Below are 17472 nucleotides of genomic sequence, written 5' to 3'. Positions count from 1 at the left end.
TGTCCCCCCCTCCACTGACACATTGCTCAGGACAAATAATATCTGACGATATCAGATAATAAATGACAGAGACAAGATTAAGAACTGCTCAAAATTTTATTTAATCTTTATTTCAGGTAATCACAATTATGTATTTAAATAGAAAGATCGAAAATAGGCTAAAATATACAGAAGAATTGACTTTACAATCATTTGTTTCACTTAATTTTTTCTTAACACAAAGTGTACTGTGATAGTAACATTAAAAATATTTAAACAGTGGAACAGGTAAACAGCTTAAAGGTATCAGTGTATTTTACACTAAAAGAATGTTTTAAAAAAAGAATCAAACCATCGTGTTTTCAAAGACAAATGCTGTTAATCATTTATGAAAGGGTCCGTTTGCTCAGAAAATATCAGCCAGTGAATTCAGACATCTACTATATACATTTATTTTACAGCAGCAGCCGACGCAGTCACTCAGTGTGACCATCGAAAGCAGCCTCGTATCTCTGCCAGAGCTCGGACTGGTCTGACTGAGTTAGGAAGACGTGTGATTTAACTTTGTTCTAACGCCAAATGATTTGATTTTGTTTTAGTTCTATGCTAAAATAACATGAGTATAAAAACATTTTTTCTTACATGTCCATCGTCGCAAAGAGCTTAACCTTTGCTTTGCTTCTAAATTCACATTTAGACCGTCTGACATTTGTCAGAAAGGCATTTTTCTTTAGTTTGACTAGACTCATTCACAGTGCGTTCACAGAGAACTCTGAGTGTATCGGAGTATGAATGTCCTCGTTTAGACGGAACTAAAAATGCTTGTGTTACATTGTGGTGGTGATCTGAAGGACATCATCCAAAGGTTCTGGTACACTTTATGAACATGGTCCAGCATTTCTTTCCTTTATAGCTACCTGTACTCTAATGTTTAGCCTGCGAGCTGCTCAGGAGTAGAACGTAAGCACACTCTTGTGGTTGCCTCTAATGAGCAGGGTGGGTGGAAGGTCCTTTGTCAGAATGTCCATCCAGGCCATGTAGAGGAAATCAGAGACGTCCTTACGAGCAATGGGCATACTCCTGCGGGGGGGAGAGAGTATGTTAGTATGTTAGACTGTTCCTTAACACACTGGATTATGCTTTGCGGCTCAGTGTTGTTAGTTTATACTTACACAATGATCAGATTAGCAGATTTGGAGTTCTCCTGAAGCAACTCATTCAGTCGTACCTGGAGGTTGGTCTGCAAAACAGCAATAATTGGATTTCAACCTCATTTTCACTGCTCTGTTTGGTCTTCAACACGTTCTTTCTCAGAGTTCCTACCTAAAGTTTTATTATTATTTAATCTAATCCAAAGGGGCTCTGTGGAACTTCTGTGTCGTGCTGGAAGCCGAACGTTAGTTTGTGTTTGTGGACTAACTTCTAAACTAACGTTAGCTACTGCTGATCTCTGTTAACGCAGCGGAGAGAGGCACTGAGACGATCTATATCTAAAATCTATGAATAGATAAAGTAAATAAATAGTTTGATAAAATCAATAAAAAAACATTTGCACTGCATTTAACAGACAAATTGCAGAGGGTATAAAATATTTTGAATAGCGGTTAGTTTCACAAGCAGGTGAAATGTCCAGAAGAAAATACATATTAACATAATTCTAACATATTCTTAGCAAAGGTACTTTTGTAAAACACTAAAGACCCCTGGTTTAACGCAGCAACTTCAATTATGTAGTCATGTCTACGCTGTATATAAAGTCTTAATTTCGTTGTCTTACCTTCTCCTCAAAGGTGCTGAGCTCTTCGTCTGTGATTTTCCAGGGATGCGCTTTCCGCATGGCTTCAGCCCGAGCAGAGTCTGTAGACTCATGCAGACGGAAAGGCTCAATCATGTCGTCCAACTTCTTCAAGCTGGAGGAAAGCAGATAAGAACATGAGCTGAATGTGGAAAATATTCACTTTAGAGAATCATATAATATGCAGATTTTATTAGGTGATTACATTTTACTATTACTGTCGCACCTTCCGGGCTGCTGTCGCTAATGTAACTGGAAATAAAAAATTCAGTTACCTGTCAACACGGGGCTGGATATGGATGTCGTCAATGACATTAATGTCAGTGCAGTTAATCCTGAATTTCTGCAGCAGAGACTTCATCCTGCAAAACACATCACACACTGATTAGCTTTCATGTAAATGTTGGTAATTATCTTCAGTTAATGCTAAATATCATCTCCTCTGAAGTGATGTTCAGTGTTGGCTCATGAATTTTAATTAATTTGCTCAATCTAACTTCCTCCCATTAAGCTATAATTGACATGGAAACATTAATTTGTTTTTTTTTTTTACTCACTCCTGTTTATCCAGATCACTGCGTCCAGGCTGTCCTGCGATGAAGATTCTCAGTTTACTGTCTTTCCACTTCTTCCTGGTGGTGAGGATGTAGGGGAGCAGCAGGGTGAGACCTGAGAGAGGGGGGATGCAGTTTTATTGAAAAACCAATGAATCCAGTTGGTTTTATCAAACAAAGTATGTATATTTATATTTCACATTTGTTTTTGCACCTGTCAGTTTATCTGTCTATCACATGGGGAGTCTGAAATTAAAGGGACAGTTCACCCCAAAATCAAAACTACATATATTTTTCTCTTACCTGTAGTGCTATTTATCCATCTAGATTATTTTGGTGTGAATTGCAGAATTTTGGAGATATGGGCTGTGAAGATGTCTGCCTTCTCTATGATATGGAACTAGATGGCACTCGGCTTGTGGTGCTCAAAGCGCCAAAATAACGCATTTGAAAAACTCAACAGTAATGTCTCTTTCCAGAAATCATGACCTGGTTCCTCAGGATAATCCACACAGTTTGCTGTGAGCAACTATTTCCTTCCTACCAAACTACAGCCGTATCACCGTGCAGAAAGAAACATGGACGAGAGGCTCTTGCTGTTGACAGCTCAGTACGTAAGCTGGTTTCTAGTCGATGAGTGGATAGATGCACGCTTCCTCCTGCACTGTTATACGGAAAGAAAATAGTTCCCACTGCTCACAACAAGGTCTGTGGATTATCTATCTAGTTCCATTTAGGGGTGTTGCTGATAACCTGTATTGACAATAATCGTGATATTCAAAAAATTCAATATTGATATTGTGTTAATAACGTATGATAATGTCTTGTAAATAATCTGGCGCCGTCTCGCTTTGTTAATGCCCCTTAACACTGGTTGCCAAACGCCATACAATGTAAAAAGAAGAAAAAGCTGCAGTAACAGTTAACTGTTAGCTAGCTGCTGTGTGGCTGCTACTCATTGATTTACTACTGCTGACAGACACAGACTCTCTCTCCACCTCCCTGCACTCGTATAACGACTGTTATTCATTTGACATAAAACAGATAAACCACGGCAAAAAACAAAGTGAAGATGAAGTTGACTGAGGCAAGTAACCCGATTTCAAAAGTCAAGGTTATATTTTAAAAGTTGTTCTTATAAAAGAAAAATATTCATAAGAAAGTTATCTGTGTGTGGCATCATTTAGAGGAAGTGTTGTTCGCATTAATGACTTCTAGTTTGCTTTCTTGTTCTCCTTTATTGAGTTTCTTTTATTGTTCAGCTATCGTTTTCTTCATTTGTCTGCATTAGCATCCAGGAGAACATTATGCGTCTCCGTGCACGTATCTGCTCAAATCTATAAGAGAGGTACATAGGAGAAGGCCGCCCGAGGGAGCCAACACCTACCTCCATCATCAAACAGCCACCACACATCAATGGTGCCTTTAGGCTGTTTCTTCTTGAATTGAGCACTGGCCTCCAACAGCTTCTCATTCATCTTGGCAACTTGCGGGGGCGGTGGGCCGCACACTGACACTGAGAAAGAGAGAAAAAGATAGGAGAAATGAGAACTGGATGTGGGAGAGGAACAGTAGGAGGGGATGTAATTCACTGAGTGAGCATGGAGATTTAAGTTGGATGGGAAAACTAGCGCAAATCAACATTAAGAGCTGGCTCTACATCAGCAGGAACAGCCATCTCTCAGGTTTAATGTTCCAGTGAGTGGGATTCAGATTGCATACTAACGACCATCGCAGTCCTGCCAAGACGCAGCTCAGTCGTGTGTGTGTCTGTCTGTGTGTGTGTGTGTGTGTGTGTGTGTGAGAGAGACACAGACAGATTGAGTGAGAGGCTGCAAGCACCCTCTGCTGTCTGGGTTAAAGGACTGCTCTTAAGAGATGCTCTCCAAACTGGAACGAAAGGGACCATATTATTGGATTACACCCTCAGAGTCCTCTTTAGTGGGAGCGCTTGATTCAATTATATCTCAATGGGAGTGTGGAGACGTTTCCAAAAAGAGATGTGTGTCATTGGCTTCATTCGTTAAATGTATGTTATCTCAGTGGAAATATGAGTGTGTGGAGGAGAGGGAGACGGATACCTTTTTTTACCCTCAAATTTAAAGATCACGCTCGTCTTTTGACACGTTAAATAGCTCAGACTGAAGCCTCTCTGAAATGTCGGGGAAGATTTTCACAGAACGAAATAACCTCTGGAGAAATACCGTACCTCTGGTCGTGAGCACTTGCTGCGAGGATTTCCTGGACTTCCTGAACAGTCCTCTTTTCCCTCCGTTTGGCATCATCTCATTGTCCAGCGCCTGTTGCTCCTTTGCTGCTTTCAGCATCTCCTCTGAAAGACAGAATCAGATTTCCACTTTATGATAAACATGTAATCACTGTGAGTATGAGTGGCGTTATTAGGATCATCAGTCACGCTTTGTATTAAGGGCCTTGTAATAAGCATCAGTTTATATGTAATGGGGCCCTTATTAACTCTTACTGTTAGATTATAAAACATTTATAAGTAGATTATAAGATTTTTCCTAAAAATAATTGATAGTAGTTAACTATTATGACATTGTTACATTAACACTAGCTTTTTGTTGCTTTATTAAGAATAATACATAATTTACTATGCATTTATTAGCAGTAAACTATGCTATCTGCGGCTACTGATTGCCCATGGAGAGTCCTGTTTTTCATTAGCCTCTCTTGATTTCCTCTTTGGGTCACAATTCTCCTGTATTTCTCCCAATTTTCACACCTTTTTTTCCCATTTCTTTCTTTATCTGACACTGTGCAGTGTATTTTGTAAAATCTTCTGCGTTGAATCTTCTGATGATTGGTGAAAACTGGAGGAGCGAAGGAGCGAATTATTCTGCATTGTTTCCTTAGAATTAAAATTAAAAGCATTTTGCTACTTTCATTCTCCAGAAGTCACCAGAAAGTAGGAAACAAAATCTTTGAAATCTTTTCGGGTAGTGGAGCCCCAGACGTCCTTTTTTGAGGTCTCAGGCTTGACAAGTACGAGCGACTCTAAAGCGAGAACGATACTTTATGAAGGTTAATAAATGTTTTATAATGCCCTTGGTAACATTTTTTAAAGATTATTTTTATTGGCCTTTAGAGAGATAGCAGAGCCCTGGAATCAAGGACTCAGCCAGTTTCTTACAAGTGCTTATGAATGTCTCACAATAGATGTGTTAATTATGCTATTATTGACACTTCTATAGTCTTATTAATATGAATAAACATCTTATGAGGTCTATAAGGGACTCATTACCTATTACCTACTGCTAAAGGCTTACCGGATCATGCTAAGTGGTAAATGGACTTGCATTTCTATAGCGCTTCTCCAGTCTTCCAACACTTCACCCATTCACACACAAACAGTGACCACTGGGCGACTCGCTGTACCTCCTGAGCTACAGCCGGCCATTATCTTTGTTATCGTAAGGATTTCTACAGAGGCACAGCAGTAAACTGGCAGTTGTTTTAGCCTAACTATCTGACCTTAATAAATACCTCTAATCTACAGAACAAAGTGTCTTGTCTTATCAGTGATATTTTATTATATCCAGTTACTGTGGGTTGTTGACCACAGCAGTGCAGCTTTAAAAGACGACTACTTTTGTTGTTCTTTTGGTAGTTCAGTTCAGGTTGACCTGAATATCTTAAAAACACATTTACAAATGGCAATGTGGCTTGTATGTATGTTAATGCTTTTATTTAAGAGTATATATCTTACAGTTATATTTTTTTGCTACATTGTATCAATCTTTGCTGCTTTGTTCATTCCACGCTGCAGTTTTAAGGCCACATATTTCCTGTTGTTGTGCTCCTACCTAACCTATCTTTGTGTAGCTTGTTTGAAAGGTGCTTCATTGTTGTCACGCTGATACAGGAGTTTTTTAAAGCATGCAGCCTAGAGAAGTTTTCATACTGACCTTCTGCCTCGACAAGGTGCGACACATCAAGTCCCTGGTCCATCCTCAGAATCAGTGTCCCGTACTCAAAGTCAAACGCATCGCTGTCAAAAAGGAAAAGAGACTTAGGACACCAGTTCACCATTAAGATCTCCAATTTATGTCAATTATATGAGTGCATTATTCTCATGTGTGCTTGTGTGTGTGTAGTTGTGACTTACTGCAGTATTCCCACATAAGTCTGCACTCCCTCTGTGCCTGCAGTCCTCCAGTTTCTCTTGAAGCCGATCATTAATGTGTTCGGCTTCATACGGCCGAGACCAGAAGCCTGTGGGGAAAAGCACGACACGCATTGCATAAAGATTCAAATTTCCCCAAATCAGTTAATTGAAGCAACACAGGCACCATGTCACCCTGCGGTTTTAAAACCTGGTGTCCCCATTAACTGAAAAAGAGAGAAAAAATCTCCCAGAAGTTTCGAAACGTCCTCAGACAAGAAGGCTGTCAAGCTGTTTTACTGCCACGAATTATGACTGGATCACTCAGCAGATCTCACTTTGTCTGCAGGGACTCATCCAGTGCAGTGTTAATCAATTATAGCTTTTAATCTGCTGTGCCGTTTGAAGTAAGCAATCCTGACAATAAACCGGGGCCTTATCTCCAACGTGCGATAGCCAGAGCCATAACACTGTTTTCCTGCTCCTCATTAACTCTCCCCTGTTCTTCCTCCTGCACTAATGTCCCAGCCAGATCAGGTTCAAGAGTCATAACACGGCAATAGATACTCGCTGCAATGTTTCAATCTGCCGTCTCCCTCTGCTCAAAGCTCCCAGGTTAAACATGAGTTTTTCTGGGTTAGTTGGTTTGTTTTTGTAAATGGAGACCACACTGACCTGCAGCAGGCTCTCTGCACCTTGCCTGAACTCCTCACAGGCCACAGCGGCGTAAAATGCCTTGCGTTTGGTCTTCCTCAGCCACAGCTGGTTCCTCTCCATGCCCGAGTTCATCTCTTCCAGGGCCTCTGATCTCGGGCCCTGAAGACATCACAAACAAACAGCCGTATGTGAGTATTTGTGTGAGTGTGTTTGAGAGTAAAAGACGTCCTACATGCACCTTTTTTATATTCAGAGGACACAAATGAACCCAAACTTTAGTCTCAGGTGTCCAGACAGTTGGCATTTCCCTCATCCCTGCTTGATATTCACCTAATATCCACTGCATGTGAGCTCTGCACTCATTTTTAAATAGAAGGTTGATATTTAAAAAAAGATTTGGGGAGGACGATATGCCCTGCCTTGCTTATATCCATCGTTATAAATTTGCAAATTACAATATAACCTTACCACAAAGACTTCACAGGTGAGACAGAGTCCAAAGGTCTTAGAGAAGGAGTGAGCCAGGTCGAGGAGAGCCGGTCTGTTCCGTGCTCCGCCTGTCAGTGCTAAGATCTGAGGCCTGAGCAAGAAACAAGAATGCGTTGCATTTAAAATGTTTCAGCTTTTTATATTACATACTGTTAAAGGGACAGTTCACCCAAAATCAGAACATATTTTCCCTCATATCTGTAGAGCTCTTTATACATCTAGATTGTTTTGGTATGAGTTGCAGGGTTTTGGAGATATCGGCTGAAGTTGTGTCCACCTTCTCTTTAATACAAGGGCACTCCGTTTGCTAGCGAACTAAGCTAAACTAGCAAACGTTACAGCTCAGCCGAGAAGGATGCAAAAATGTTGACATCCCACACGATCATGAGCGCGAGCCTCTTCCATGGGTACATGCTTATTTCCTTCTGCGCAGCGATACAGAAAGAAAATAGTTCCTATGTGAAACTGCTCACAACAAGGTCTGTGGATTATATTGAGTAACCAGGTCTTGATTTCTGGAAAAGAGACATTGCTGTTGAGTTTTTCAAATTATCATTTGTAGCGCTTTGAGCACCACAAACTGATGCCATGCAGTTTCATTATATTACTACGGATGATATTTGCAAAACTCAGCAACCAAGAGTAAAACAATCTCGATGGATAAATAGCACTACAGGTCAGAGGGAAGATTATATTTTTGATTTTGGGGTGTACTGTCCCTTTAAGTTTTTGTAAACTTGTTTTAAAAATTGTACCTGAAGTTCTTGACGTGATCGTCGACACCAGACAGAGACAGAGCGTTGCCCACTGCACTCACAAATGTCACCGCCTGCGTGGACGAACCCCAGTTCACATCTGGAGAGAAGAAAAGAGTCCGAACAGGTCAGTTCAAGCATTCAGGCACCGTGAGCGTACTTCCAAATACGTACACGCAGCTCACCTGGCTTCTTGACGGTCACATAAATGTAGAGGAGGATTTCAATGCCGTATGTGAGGAGAGCGGCCCACCAGTTAATGACAAACATGACGACACAGCAGAGCAATGCACCCAGCAGGGATAGCCACATGTTGTAGTATTTATATGCTGGTCTCCAACCTGGGAAAAAACATCACAGAGGAAAACTTTATTTATTAAGATTTATTTCTAATCCACATAAGAAAGAAAACGTGTACCACCTATGAACAAATTTCACGTGACAATAGAGACCGACCTGGAGACTTGGCGTAGGATGCATGGAAGCAGGAGAAGTTGATGAGAGCATAAGATGCGAGGAAGAAGTTTGAGATGATGGGAGCGATGGTGTTGAGGTTACCTAAGGAGGGAAAAAAATAAAGCCTCAGGCAAATTGTAATTCAACTTCATTTCAATTGATAGAAGTCATTTCTGCTAGTAAAGCCAGTAAACAGTCACTCGCAGGTTTATTAGTAATATAAGATTTTAGTTGTTTGGTAGATGTTATGGCAGGGCCATGATAAACAGTTGAACTGACCGACGAGAATGAAGGCCACAGATATAATGAATGTGAGGACGTAGCCACGGATTGGCTCATTGTTCTTGCCGTGTCCCTTGGCAAAGACGTGCAGGATCTTGTAGATGTTGTCTTTACACAGAGCCTGAGGCGAGACAGAGCATGAATTAGAAAAAAAGATTTTTTCTGTTTTTGTTTTCAGGAGTTGTATCTCAGAGCAGTGCATTTATTACTGACCTGGAAGACTTTGGGTGCACTGACGAGGGAAGCCAGGGCTGATGAAAGGGTGGCTGAGAAGGTTCCAGCAATGATCAGGGGACCGAAGCCAGACACCATGGTCATCACCTGAACCAGAGGTGAGGAGAGGAGAGCATTAAAGATGACAAAGAGACACTCTTCTTCCAAGTGGATTAGACTTAGTGAGGCTATGTACCTGAACGTTGTTAGCCAGGCCAAACTCGCATTTTGTCTCTGCACAGGAGGAGAAATTATAGCCGAACTCACAAGCAGCTACTGCTGGACCGGTGCATGGTACTCCAGGAGTAACAGTGTCATTAATGTTTCCGGTGGCATCGCGGACAACAGTGGCAGCTGATTAGTTAGAGACAAAAACAGATGCGTTGCTGAGGATTCATTTTGTCTGACAACCAACCTTACAGAAGTATGACAAAATGTCTTTATATGAAAAACACAAATGCAAAATCAGTGAAGTACCCATTGGAGTTGCATTTCATGGATTACTGTACTTACAGACACACAGGGCCACAGCCAGGTAGGTGACACCGGTTATCAGGATGGCCAGCAGGGTACCTTTAGGGATAGCTGCCTGGGGGTCCTGTAAAACAACATCTGTGATTAAATTACATTCTAGAAGAAAATAGTTGAAGTAGTAAAGATAAAGATCCAAAAATGTTAATTATTGAATACATTTCAGTAAAACAGCTTCCGAAAATGATGCCATGATTGACTAAGTATTTAGAGTACAGTGGTTTACTTGTTTACATGTTACTCATGTTTTTCTGTTCAGTAATAAAGTGAAATGTTACCCGCAAGTCTCCAGAGATGTTGGCTCCAGCCAGGATCCCGGTCGCAGCAGGGAAGAAGATGGCAAACACTGAGAAGAAATTCTGACCTTCTCGAAAATCTGGAGCAAAATTCTCTAAGAATATTTTCGCTGTGAAAAAGAGAGTGAGAGAGGGAAGAGAAACGGAGGGGGAGAAAGAGAATTTAGGCGAACGGCAAGTTGTGAGCGACTCAAATCTTCCAAGTTTTTTAGTTAGAGGAGCAGTTCACTCAAAAATGAAAACGGATCATCTAGTCACGGCCATGCAGATGGAAAGATGGGGGAAGTGTGTTGCAGCATTCTCCTAAACAACTGAAGTAGATGGGGACTTGTTTTAAAATGTAAAAAAAGTGGCTCCATACAGGTTTTCCGGCATAATCCAAGTTTCCCAAATTGCTTTAAAAAGATGCTTTTTATGCCCTTTGGCGGGGTGTGTGCTAACGCTTTTAGCAAGGCAGCTACAGCGAAGATTTTGGCTACAAAAGGGTGTAAATAACGTCTTTTCAAATCAATTTGGTATCTCAGGACTTCCGGAGACCTGGACTACGGCAGACACAGGAGCTGTATGGAGCCTTTTTTATATTTTGGTCTTTTTTTTTTATTTTAAAGAGTCCCCAGCCTCTTCAGCTGTTAAGGAGAATGCCTGTTTCATCAACTATAAAACTAGATAATGACTGAATTTTCACTTTTGGGTGAACTGTTCCTTTGAGGATCCTTTTAAATGTCTTACAGTCATAATTGAAGATGCCTCTGCTTTTCTTGGAGTCCGTCACAGGAATGAATGTTCCCACAAACACGTTCACTATGGCCGCCAGCAGGATAATGAGCAGAACGATCTGTGCCTGTAGGGACAAAACAATTAAAGTGATTAAAGTAATGGTTGGACCACAACAAGGATAGAGACTGGCGAGCAACCAGCATACTGTTCTCACCTTGGCTTCCCATTCCATTCCAGCAACTGATATGGCCAGCAGCAGCACCACTGTGATACAGCCAATGATTCTGATGTCATTTATTTCATCCACCATGATGGCAGCGTTTTCCTGAGTGTAGAAGAAGAGGCACAGTGAGTTATGGAACAAGTATTGACATTTACTGAAAAATGTAATGTCATATATTAAAAATACACTGTAATATATAGACATATATTTGATAGTACATGCCAATATTTTGTCAATATTGCGATATATTGCCTTAATATAACAAAATAAAATGAATGTACATTTTGATAAAACATTGGTAATATCTACTGATATGTATTTAAAAAATCTATTACTTAAAGGTGTTATTTGTAGCTCCAAAACCATAGGGGGCAGCGTAATATTATATTTTTATGATCTATGAAGAACATCACTAATTGGTATACATGTTAATATTTAGAGAATATGGAATTTGATATATTCAGTAATACACTGCAAGTACATTATTAAATAGATGTAATACACATGAAGATGACACTAATTTCAAACAGATGTCTGCCAATTCTTCATATCAGTGTCATTACAAGGTGGAAATGTTGTAATTACACTGTATAATTGCATACATGATCAACATCAGGGTTAGATATATTGGATTGAGACATTTCCACACTACAGTGACCTGATCATTATGACATCACACACCTTGAGCAGCTCGACCACAGTCTCAGCGAATCCCACCACGTACATGGCTACAGCCACCGCGTTGGCAAAGGCGAAAATCAGACCGATCGACCCGCCAAACTCTGGTCCCAAACTTCGAGATATCAGATAGTAGGCTCCTCCTGCAAATGACAGAACGAATGGATGGTGGATGATTAATCACCTCATCATTGATTCATTGATTTGATGTCAGGACAGGTTCAGCAGGCTGGCTGTAAAACAGAGAAAAGGCTTCGAGAGGTGACATTCAGGTGCAGATCTGAGCCTTGTGTCTTTATCTACACGGAGTGTCCTCCGGGTCATTCCATTCTCTCGGTGAAAGATTTTATGCCAGGACGAGTGTGTGTTATCTCAGGCTGTATGCATTCATAAATAATGTTTAAACTGGCTGCAGTGACTCTGTTTATGAGGATCTTGTCTTACCTCCTCTGACCACACCGTTAGTGCAGATGGCAGACATTGAGAGGCCGGTGATGGTGGTGACCACACAGCTGAGAAGAATAACCACGATTCCCAGACCTGCAACACACACACACAAACACACATGTAACAGCTCAAAAAAAATGTTTTTGAATGACAACATACTCAGGAATTATATTTAAGCAATCAGTCATGAAGCATTCTGACTGTGAAATGAAACCCTCCTCCTCACAGTAACCTTTAAACACAGGCAGAGAGTCAGACTCCCAGAGGAGCCTGTGGGCTGTAACTTACAGCCGTCTGCTCTACCTGCTCTGCCTGCAGCTTTTTCTGCTTCTCAAAACCATTTAGTTACGGCGCCTGAACAGAAGCTGCTGCCGATCGATAGGTTCTTAAGCAATGAACACATTCATGAAGCCATTTACACAATTTCCCCTTTTCTCCCTGCCTCACACACACACACACACACACACACACACACACACACACACACGTAGCTCATTTGGCTCCAGACAGACCTTCAGCAAGTTTAGATTATTAAAGGATCTCGTTCAGTGGAATCTGCCCCAATTCAATCACTCCCTGATAATGAGTGGAGGACTGTATAATCCTTTAATTGTCTAGAATCACTGGTAGCAGCACCCTCATTTCTTAAAACAGACATGTAGGATGTGTCAGCTGTCAACCCTGGACTGACGGGTTGCCTCAATCAGGTTCAGTTCATTTGTGTCACGTACAGAATCTGGAGGGTACCAACCTACCGTTAGCAATGTAAGAAGAAAAAAGGAAATATAACCCCCACTCACCCCAGCCTGCGTGACCAAAGATCCAGGACAGACGGATGAACAACATGACACCCCAGATGTTCAGCATGCATCTCACCTGTGGACGAGAAGAACAATTTAAGTTCAGGAGTCGAGGACAAGGACGAGGACATTTCATCTGATTATGGGATTCATATGGGATGGGAATGGGATATGAAACCTGACTGCCAATACAATAACATTACATTTAAAAAGGAACTACTTTGGCTCTGATGCAGCATGTAATCCGCAGAGTAACTAGTAACTAGAGTTATAATATAAATGTGTGAGTAAAAAGTACAATATTTGCCCTCAGTATCTAAAATTGTACTTAAGTAACCCTAACCCTAACCCTAACCCCACTTGGCCCTGCTGTGTTATCGAGTCACATGGAGCCTCCTCCTGCCCAGGCCGCAGTTATGTAGAGTGACCCCGTTTCTATTAAGCAGAGGGAGCCCGCCATGACCCAACATAACTCACCAGGACGCCCCTTATCCAGCCAAACTTTACGCCTCCTTTGTTGGTGTCAATGGGAACGGCAGACTCCAGATCGGGGTCAGAGGGCGTCCCGTTACTCCCATCGCCATCGTCCTCCACGGTGTCTGGCACAGAGATCGCTCCATTCTGGTGAGAAAATGTAGATTTTAATACAAGGGAAAGAAAACATGATCATGTACTGGGATATATTCATTTTTGGTGCAAAGGAGCATCATTAGTAAGAAACTGTGGCTTCCGGTGCAAAGTGTTTTCTGTCCTCTAATGTAGAGATGTGTGTTTGACTTTCTCCTGCAAGAGGGAGAGGAGACCGTGGCGGTTTGATTTGGGTGAAGCTTGATAAAGCATCTGCAGAGTCGTTACACTGTGTGAGAAAAATGTTAAAACCTCATTTTAACTTTCAATTAAGGTGAAAACCGACTGTTGAAAGACTCTCCTTACACCCTGACATCTGATTTAAGGAGAGCACTCGGATATGTTTTATTCTCATTTACTTAAAGACAGAGATTTGGACAAAATTGAAGATCGCAGCAACAAACTATGAGTCAGCTGTTTTTAGTCTTTCTTGATGAATCCGGGGATTCTCGTGGATCACTGCTTCTTGGTGAAACGTTTCAAGATCTTTCTGTCAGGCTGCTGACGACTGGGTGATAGATGACCTTACACTTTCACACTTCGTCTTGCAATCGGTCTTAAACTGGAACGACACCTAATTTCTTTCATTTCCTGCCGTGGAGGGCTTGTGAAAGATCTGTCCTGTTTTTGTAGGTTCAGAAACGCTAACCTAGTTCAACCTATAAAACTCTAATGACCTATAACCCCACCTCTTTTGCAACACAAGGCAGTATAACGGCCTAGTAAAAAGCACTAAAAACTGTTAAGTGTGTCAAGTTTGATGATGGCTGTTGTGCTCCAGAAATAACTTTCAGTGTCCTTTTTAGGCAGAGATTTATGACTGAACCGTGGACACTGAGCGTTATGATGTTGGAATGATTAAACAACTGTAAAATATCTCATTTCGCTCTCTTTGGAGTCTTGAACCTGAGCGAATGGACTGTGTTGCTCAGGAGCAGAACAAAGACTGCAGTTACAGAGTCAGTGACTTGAATTTGGGACACAGGGAGAAAAACAGGCAAAAAAAACCACTTTGTGCAGAAGGTGAGGTGAAGGACAAACACGCCTAATGGAGGAAGGAAAGTGTGCAGACTATTCAAGGGAAAACAGAAACACATGTAGAGAATATAAGTGAAGTGCACTCACCTTCTGAAACACTTCGTGGAGCTCCTGCAGGGATGGTCGCACAGCGCGGTGGCCACTCACACTGCCTGCGTTGCGATAGAAGTCAATGTTGGGCACTCGGTCCAACGTGTCGTGACCGAAGGCGCTGACCACCGAGGGCCGGACCGCCCGGCTGGGCTCCTCGTAGTGAGGAGGTTCATCCAGAGTGGAGTCATAAGCATCGTTAACATGCTCCCCTCCGTTAGATCTGGATCTCTCCATCAGGAATTCTGGAGGAGATTCTCAGATTTTCAAGGATAAAAGCCCAGTGTAGTTCTTAAGTCTTCTGTCATCCAACAATAAAGAGCAGAGCATCAACTGGCGGGGTTATCCTTGTTTAGTGACATATAAACTAGGCTAGGATTAGATTTATAGAGCTCTCCGCTCTGAGCTCCTTGCATGTAAGCTTGGTCCGTCTCCGACGGCCTACCTTTATACCCCGCATCCCAGGGTCATACCCTGGCTGCCAGCCATTGGCTAACTCTTTGGATCAACCCTCAGAAAACTGACAGGGGGGTGTCAGATATGTCCTTGCTCCATCCCAGGGGACACAAAGGCATTGCTTAACTATTAACCAAGTCATAAACGCCGAACGAGAGATAAAGGCGCTCATTGCCTGAGTTCTGGAGAATTGATTACTAATATTATTGTCTGAAGTGCAGCGTAACAGCACACGTTGTTCTGTGGCTGCAGTTTATGGGGCTGTGGATAGTGTTTCCTCAGATCTATGGGCCCTTTTGGATGAATCATCGGGAAACATCCACATGAACGCTAATTTAACCAAGAAGGAAAAGTTTCAAGGTTACAGACACTTTATGATGTGTACGACTGTGGTGGAAAAATTTGAAGATAATCGGGGATGATAAGAAAACATCAGTCTCATATCACACATAAGCAGTAGGATATAATTAATAGAAGTAGTGTGATAACGAGGGAAATCAATTCTCTAGTGACTGAGCCATTGGGTAACTCATTTGATAAATGTTATCTCTAATGATTCTGTTTGCCACAAAGTTGGTGCTAGCACACGAGAAACAGCCGTAGTCATGAGTACAATGAGAGTTAATATGAGACCACGAATTACAGGAACACGCCGGAGGCACTTCTCTAAAGCCACATGACTTCTAAAGTGCCTTTAAAAGACCTCCTAACAGGTAAACTTCCTTATTGCTGTTACACCTCTGTGATTTATGCGCACAGTGAAAGGCAGGCTAATGACTGGAAATCTGACCTTGGCTGGAAAAAAAACAGCACATGTTTTCATGCGCAGATCGAAAGGAAGCAATCAATTGCACAAGCCTTATCAGATTGGGAACACGGTGGTTCAAAGTTGGTGCGATTTTTGTTCAAGAAATAAACTGAGTCATGCTGGAGAAAGAAAACTTTCCACATGGGGATGTATTACAATAAAACTCGTCCCTCCTGCCTCTGTTTGTTTAGGTCTCGTCTCATGCGACACTGCAGTTGTCTTGGTGCAGTTCGAGATCCTCAGGCCCTGCTCCCTCTCCCACAGTCCGGACTCCAGATTAAGGTGATTCCCTTTTATTATCAGGCCTGCTGGACTTTTGTCTGCTCTGCTCGAGTAGAACTCAGAGAACTGTTGAGCCTATAGGGCGAGTCCGCGGCAACAGGCGCATATGCTCCGATTTGGACAGAACAAGGGGACCTGCACTCAAGCTAATGTCCAAAGGGCTCGGAAGAGGCAGCAAACAACCATCTGTAGCATTTATTGAACCACTGCAACGTTAAAAGCGTTATTAAGTGTAGATATGAGCAGACAGGATCCCTGATAAGACGTCTTAAAGGGCTGCAATAAATGAAGGGGTGGGTAAACCCTTAAGCTAATATCAGTTCCAGTCAACATAGGCCTGCTAATTATATCAGTCAGAAATAAAATGACATATCTCTGGGTGGGAAGTGACAAAGTACAAACATGTTAATGTACTTAAGTAGATTTTTTAGGCATTTTTCTGACAACTTTTGACTTTTCCTGCCTACATTTTGACACAATCATCTGCACTTTCTCCTCAAAACAGGCTCGTTACTTCAGTTTTAAGGCATTTGAGGGGAATTATCGATCGTTTATGACCCTTTACTGACCCCAAATTTGACGTCCTGGGAATGAGACTCAACAATCAACTATCTTTGTGGTGCATTTAGGAACAGCTGGGACAAATCCTACTGATCCTCAATTTAAGTTTAATAGTCTTTGAATTGTATTAATGTGACGTGAGCTTCAGTTAGCTCTGCACAGAAATGGCCAGTAGAAATGTCCTTCAGAGGGAAACTTTTTACTTTGATACTGAGTACATTTCAGAGCCTGTACTCTATTACTACACAAGTATCTGTACTTCTACTTGAGTAAAGATTGTGTTGACTTTTGCCACCTCTGATGCTTTCTTGAAAAACTTGAAGAGTTCATTTGCAAAAACAGATAAAATCAATATTTTAATGGATAAACAAACATCATTTTGACTGATATCCCCTGAAGTACACACACAAAATGATTTAGAAAACAATGTAAAAAAAACCAAACTGAGCTATCAGAACAACCCAACGCCTGTTTGATCGATACTGAAGTGCAAAAGAAAAATATGATTTAGGATAATAAATGCAGAAGGAGAAATCTGAAGTGCCCATTACTTATTAAACTAATCAGATATGGATTTTAAACTGAAATCTTCATGGAATTTATTCTACCCAC

General features: G+C 41.5%; 1 protein-coding gene across 1 annotated transcript; it reads right to left on the bottom strand.

Moving 5' to 3' along the window:
* Positions 1 to 88: 88 nt before the first annotated feature.
* Positions 89 to 15209, bottom strand: slc12a1 (solute carrier family 12 member 1). The gene is made up of 26 exons (XM_084356983.1): positions 14751 to 15209; positions 13476 to 13619; positions 12999 to 13074; positions 12196 to 12291; positions 11755 to 11894; positions 11065 to 11175; positions 10863 to 10974; positions 10116 to 10243; positions 9820 to 9904; positions 9503 to 9660; positions 9307 to 9414; positions 9091 to 9214; positions 8812 to 8913; positions 8541 to 8696; positions 8356 to 8455; positions 7580 to 7691; positions 7130 to 7270; positions 6458 to 6564; positions 6258 to 6340; positions 4538 to 4660; positions 3716 to 3844; positions 2332 to 2443; positions 2050 to 2136; positions 1757 to 1889; positions 1152 to 1219; positions 89 to 1059 (listed from the first exon to the last, which is right to left on the bottom strand). The coding sequence occupies exons 1-26, from the start codon at positions 14988 to 14990 to the stop codon at positions 927 to 929; spliced, it is 3108 nt and encodes a 1035-aa protein (XP_084213109.1). The 5' UTR covers positions 14991 to 15209; the 3' UTR covers positions 89 to 926.
* Between the last annotated feature and the right edge of the window lie 2263 nt (positions 15210 to 17472).

This window comes from Pagrus pagrus, assembly GCF_965226575.1.
Source record: "Pagrus pagrus genome assembly, chromosome: 1".
Taxonomy (NCBI): Eukaryota; Metazoa; Chordata; class Actinopteri; order Spariformes; family Sparidae; genus Pagrus; species Pagrus pagrus.
Note: the sequence above shows the minus strand (reverse complement) of the source record. Positions and strands in the feature narration are given on the sequence as shown.

What these genes read in the sequence shown, in the direction of transcription:
- slc12a1 (XM_084356983.1), bottom strand. Translation starts at nt 14,990, where the DNA reads ATGGAGAGATCCAGATCTAACGGAGGGGAGCATGTTAACGATGCTTAT. An exon ending in TCACCTGTGAAGTCTTTGTG is followed by an intron (nt 7,271 to 7,579) that starts GTAAGGTTATAT and finishes TGATGTCTTCAG; the next exon opens with GGCCCGAGATCAGAGGCCCT. An exon ending in GTGCAGAGAGCCTGCTGCAG is followed by an intron (nt 6,565 to 7,129) that starts GTCAGTGTGGTC and finishes TTTTCCCCACAG; the next exon opens with GCTTCTGGTCTCGGCCGTAT.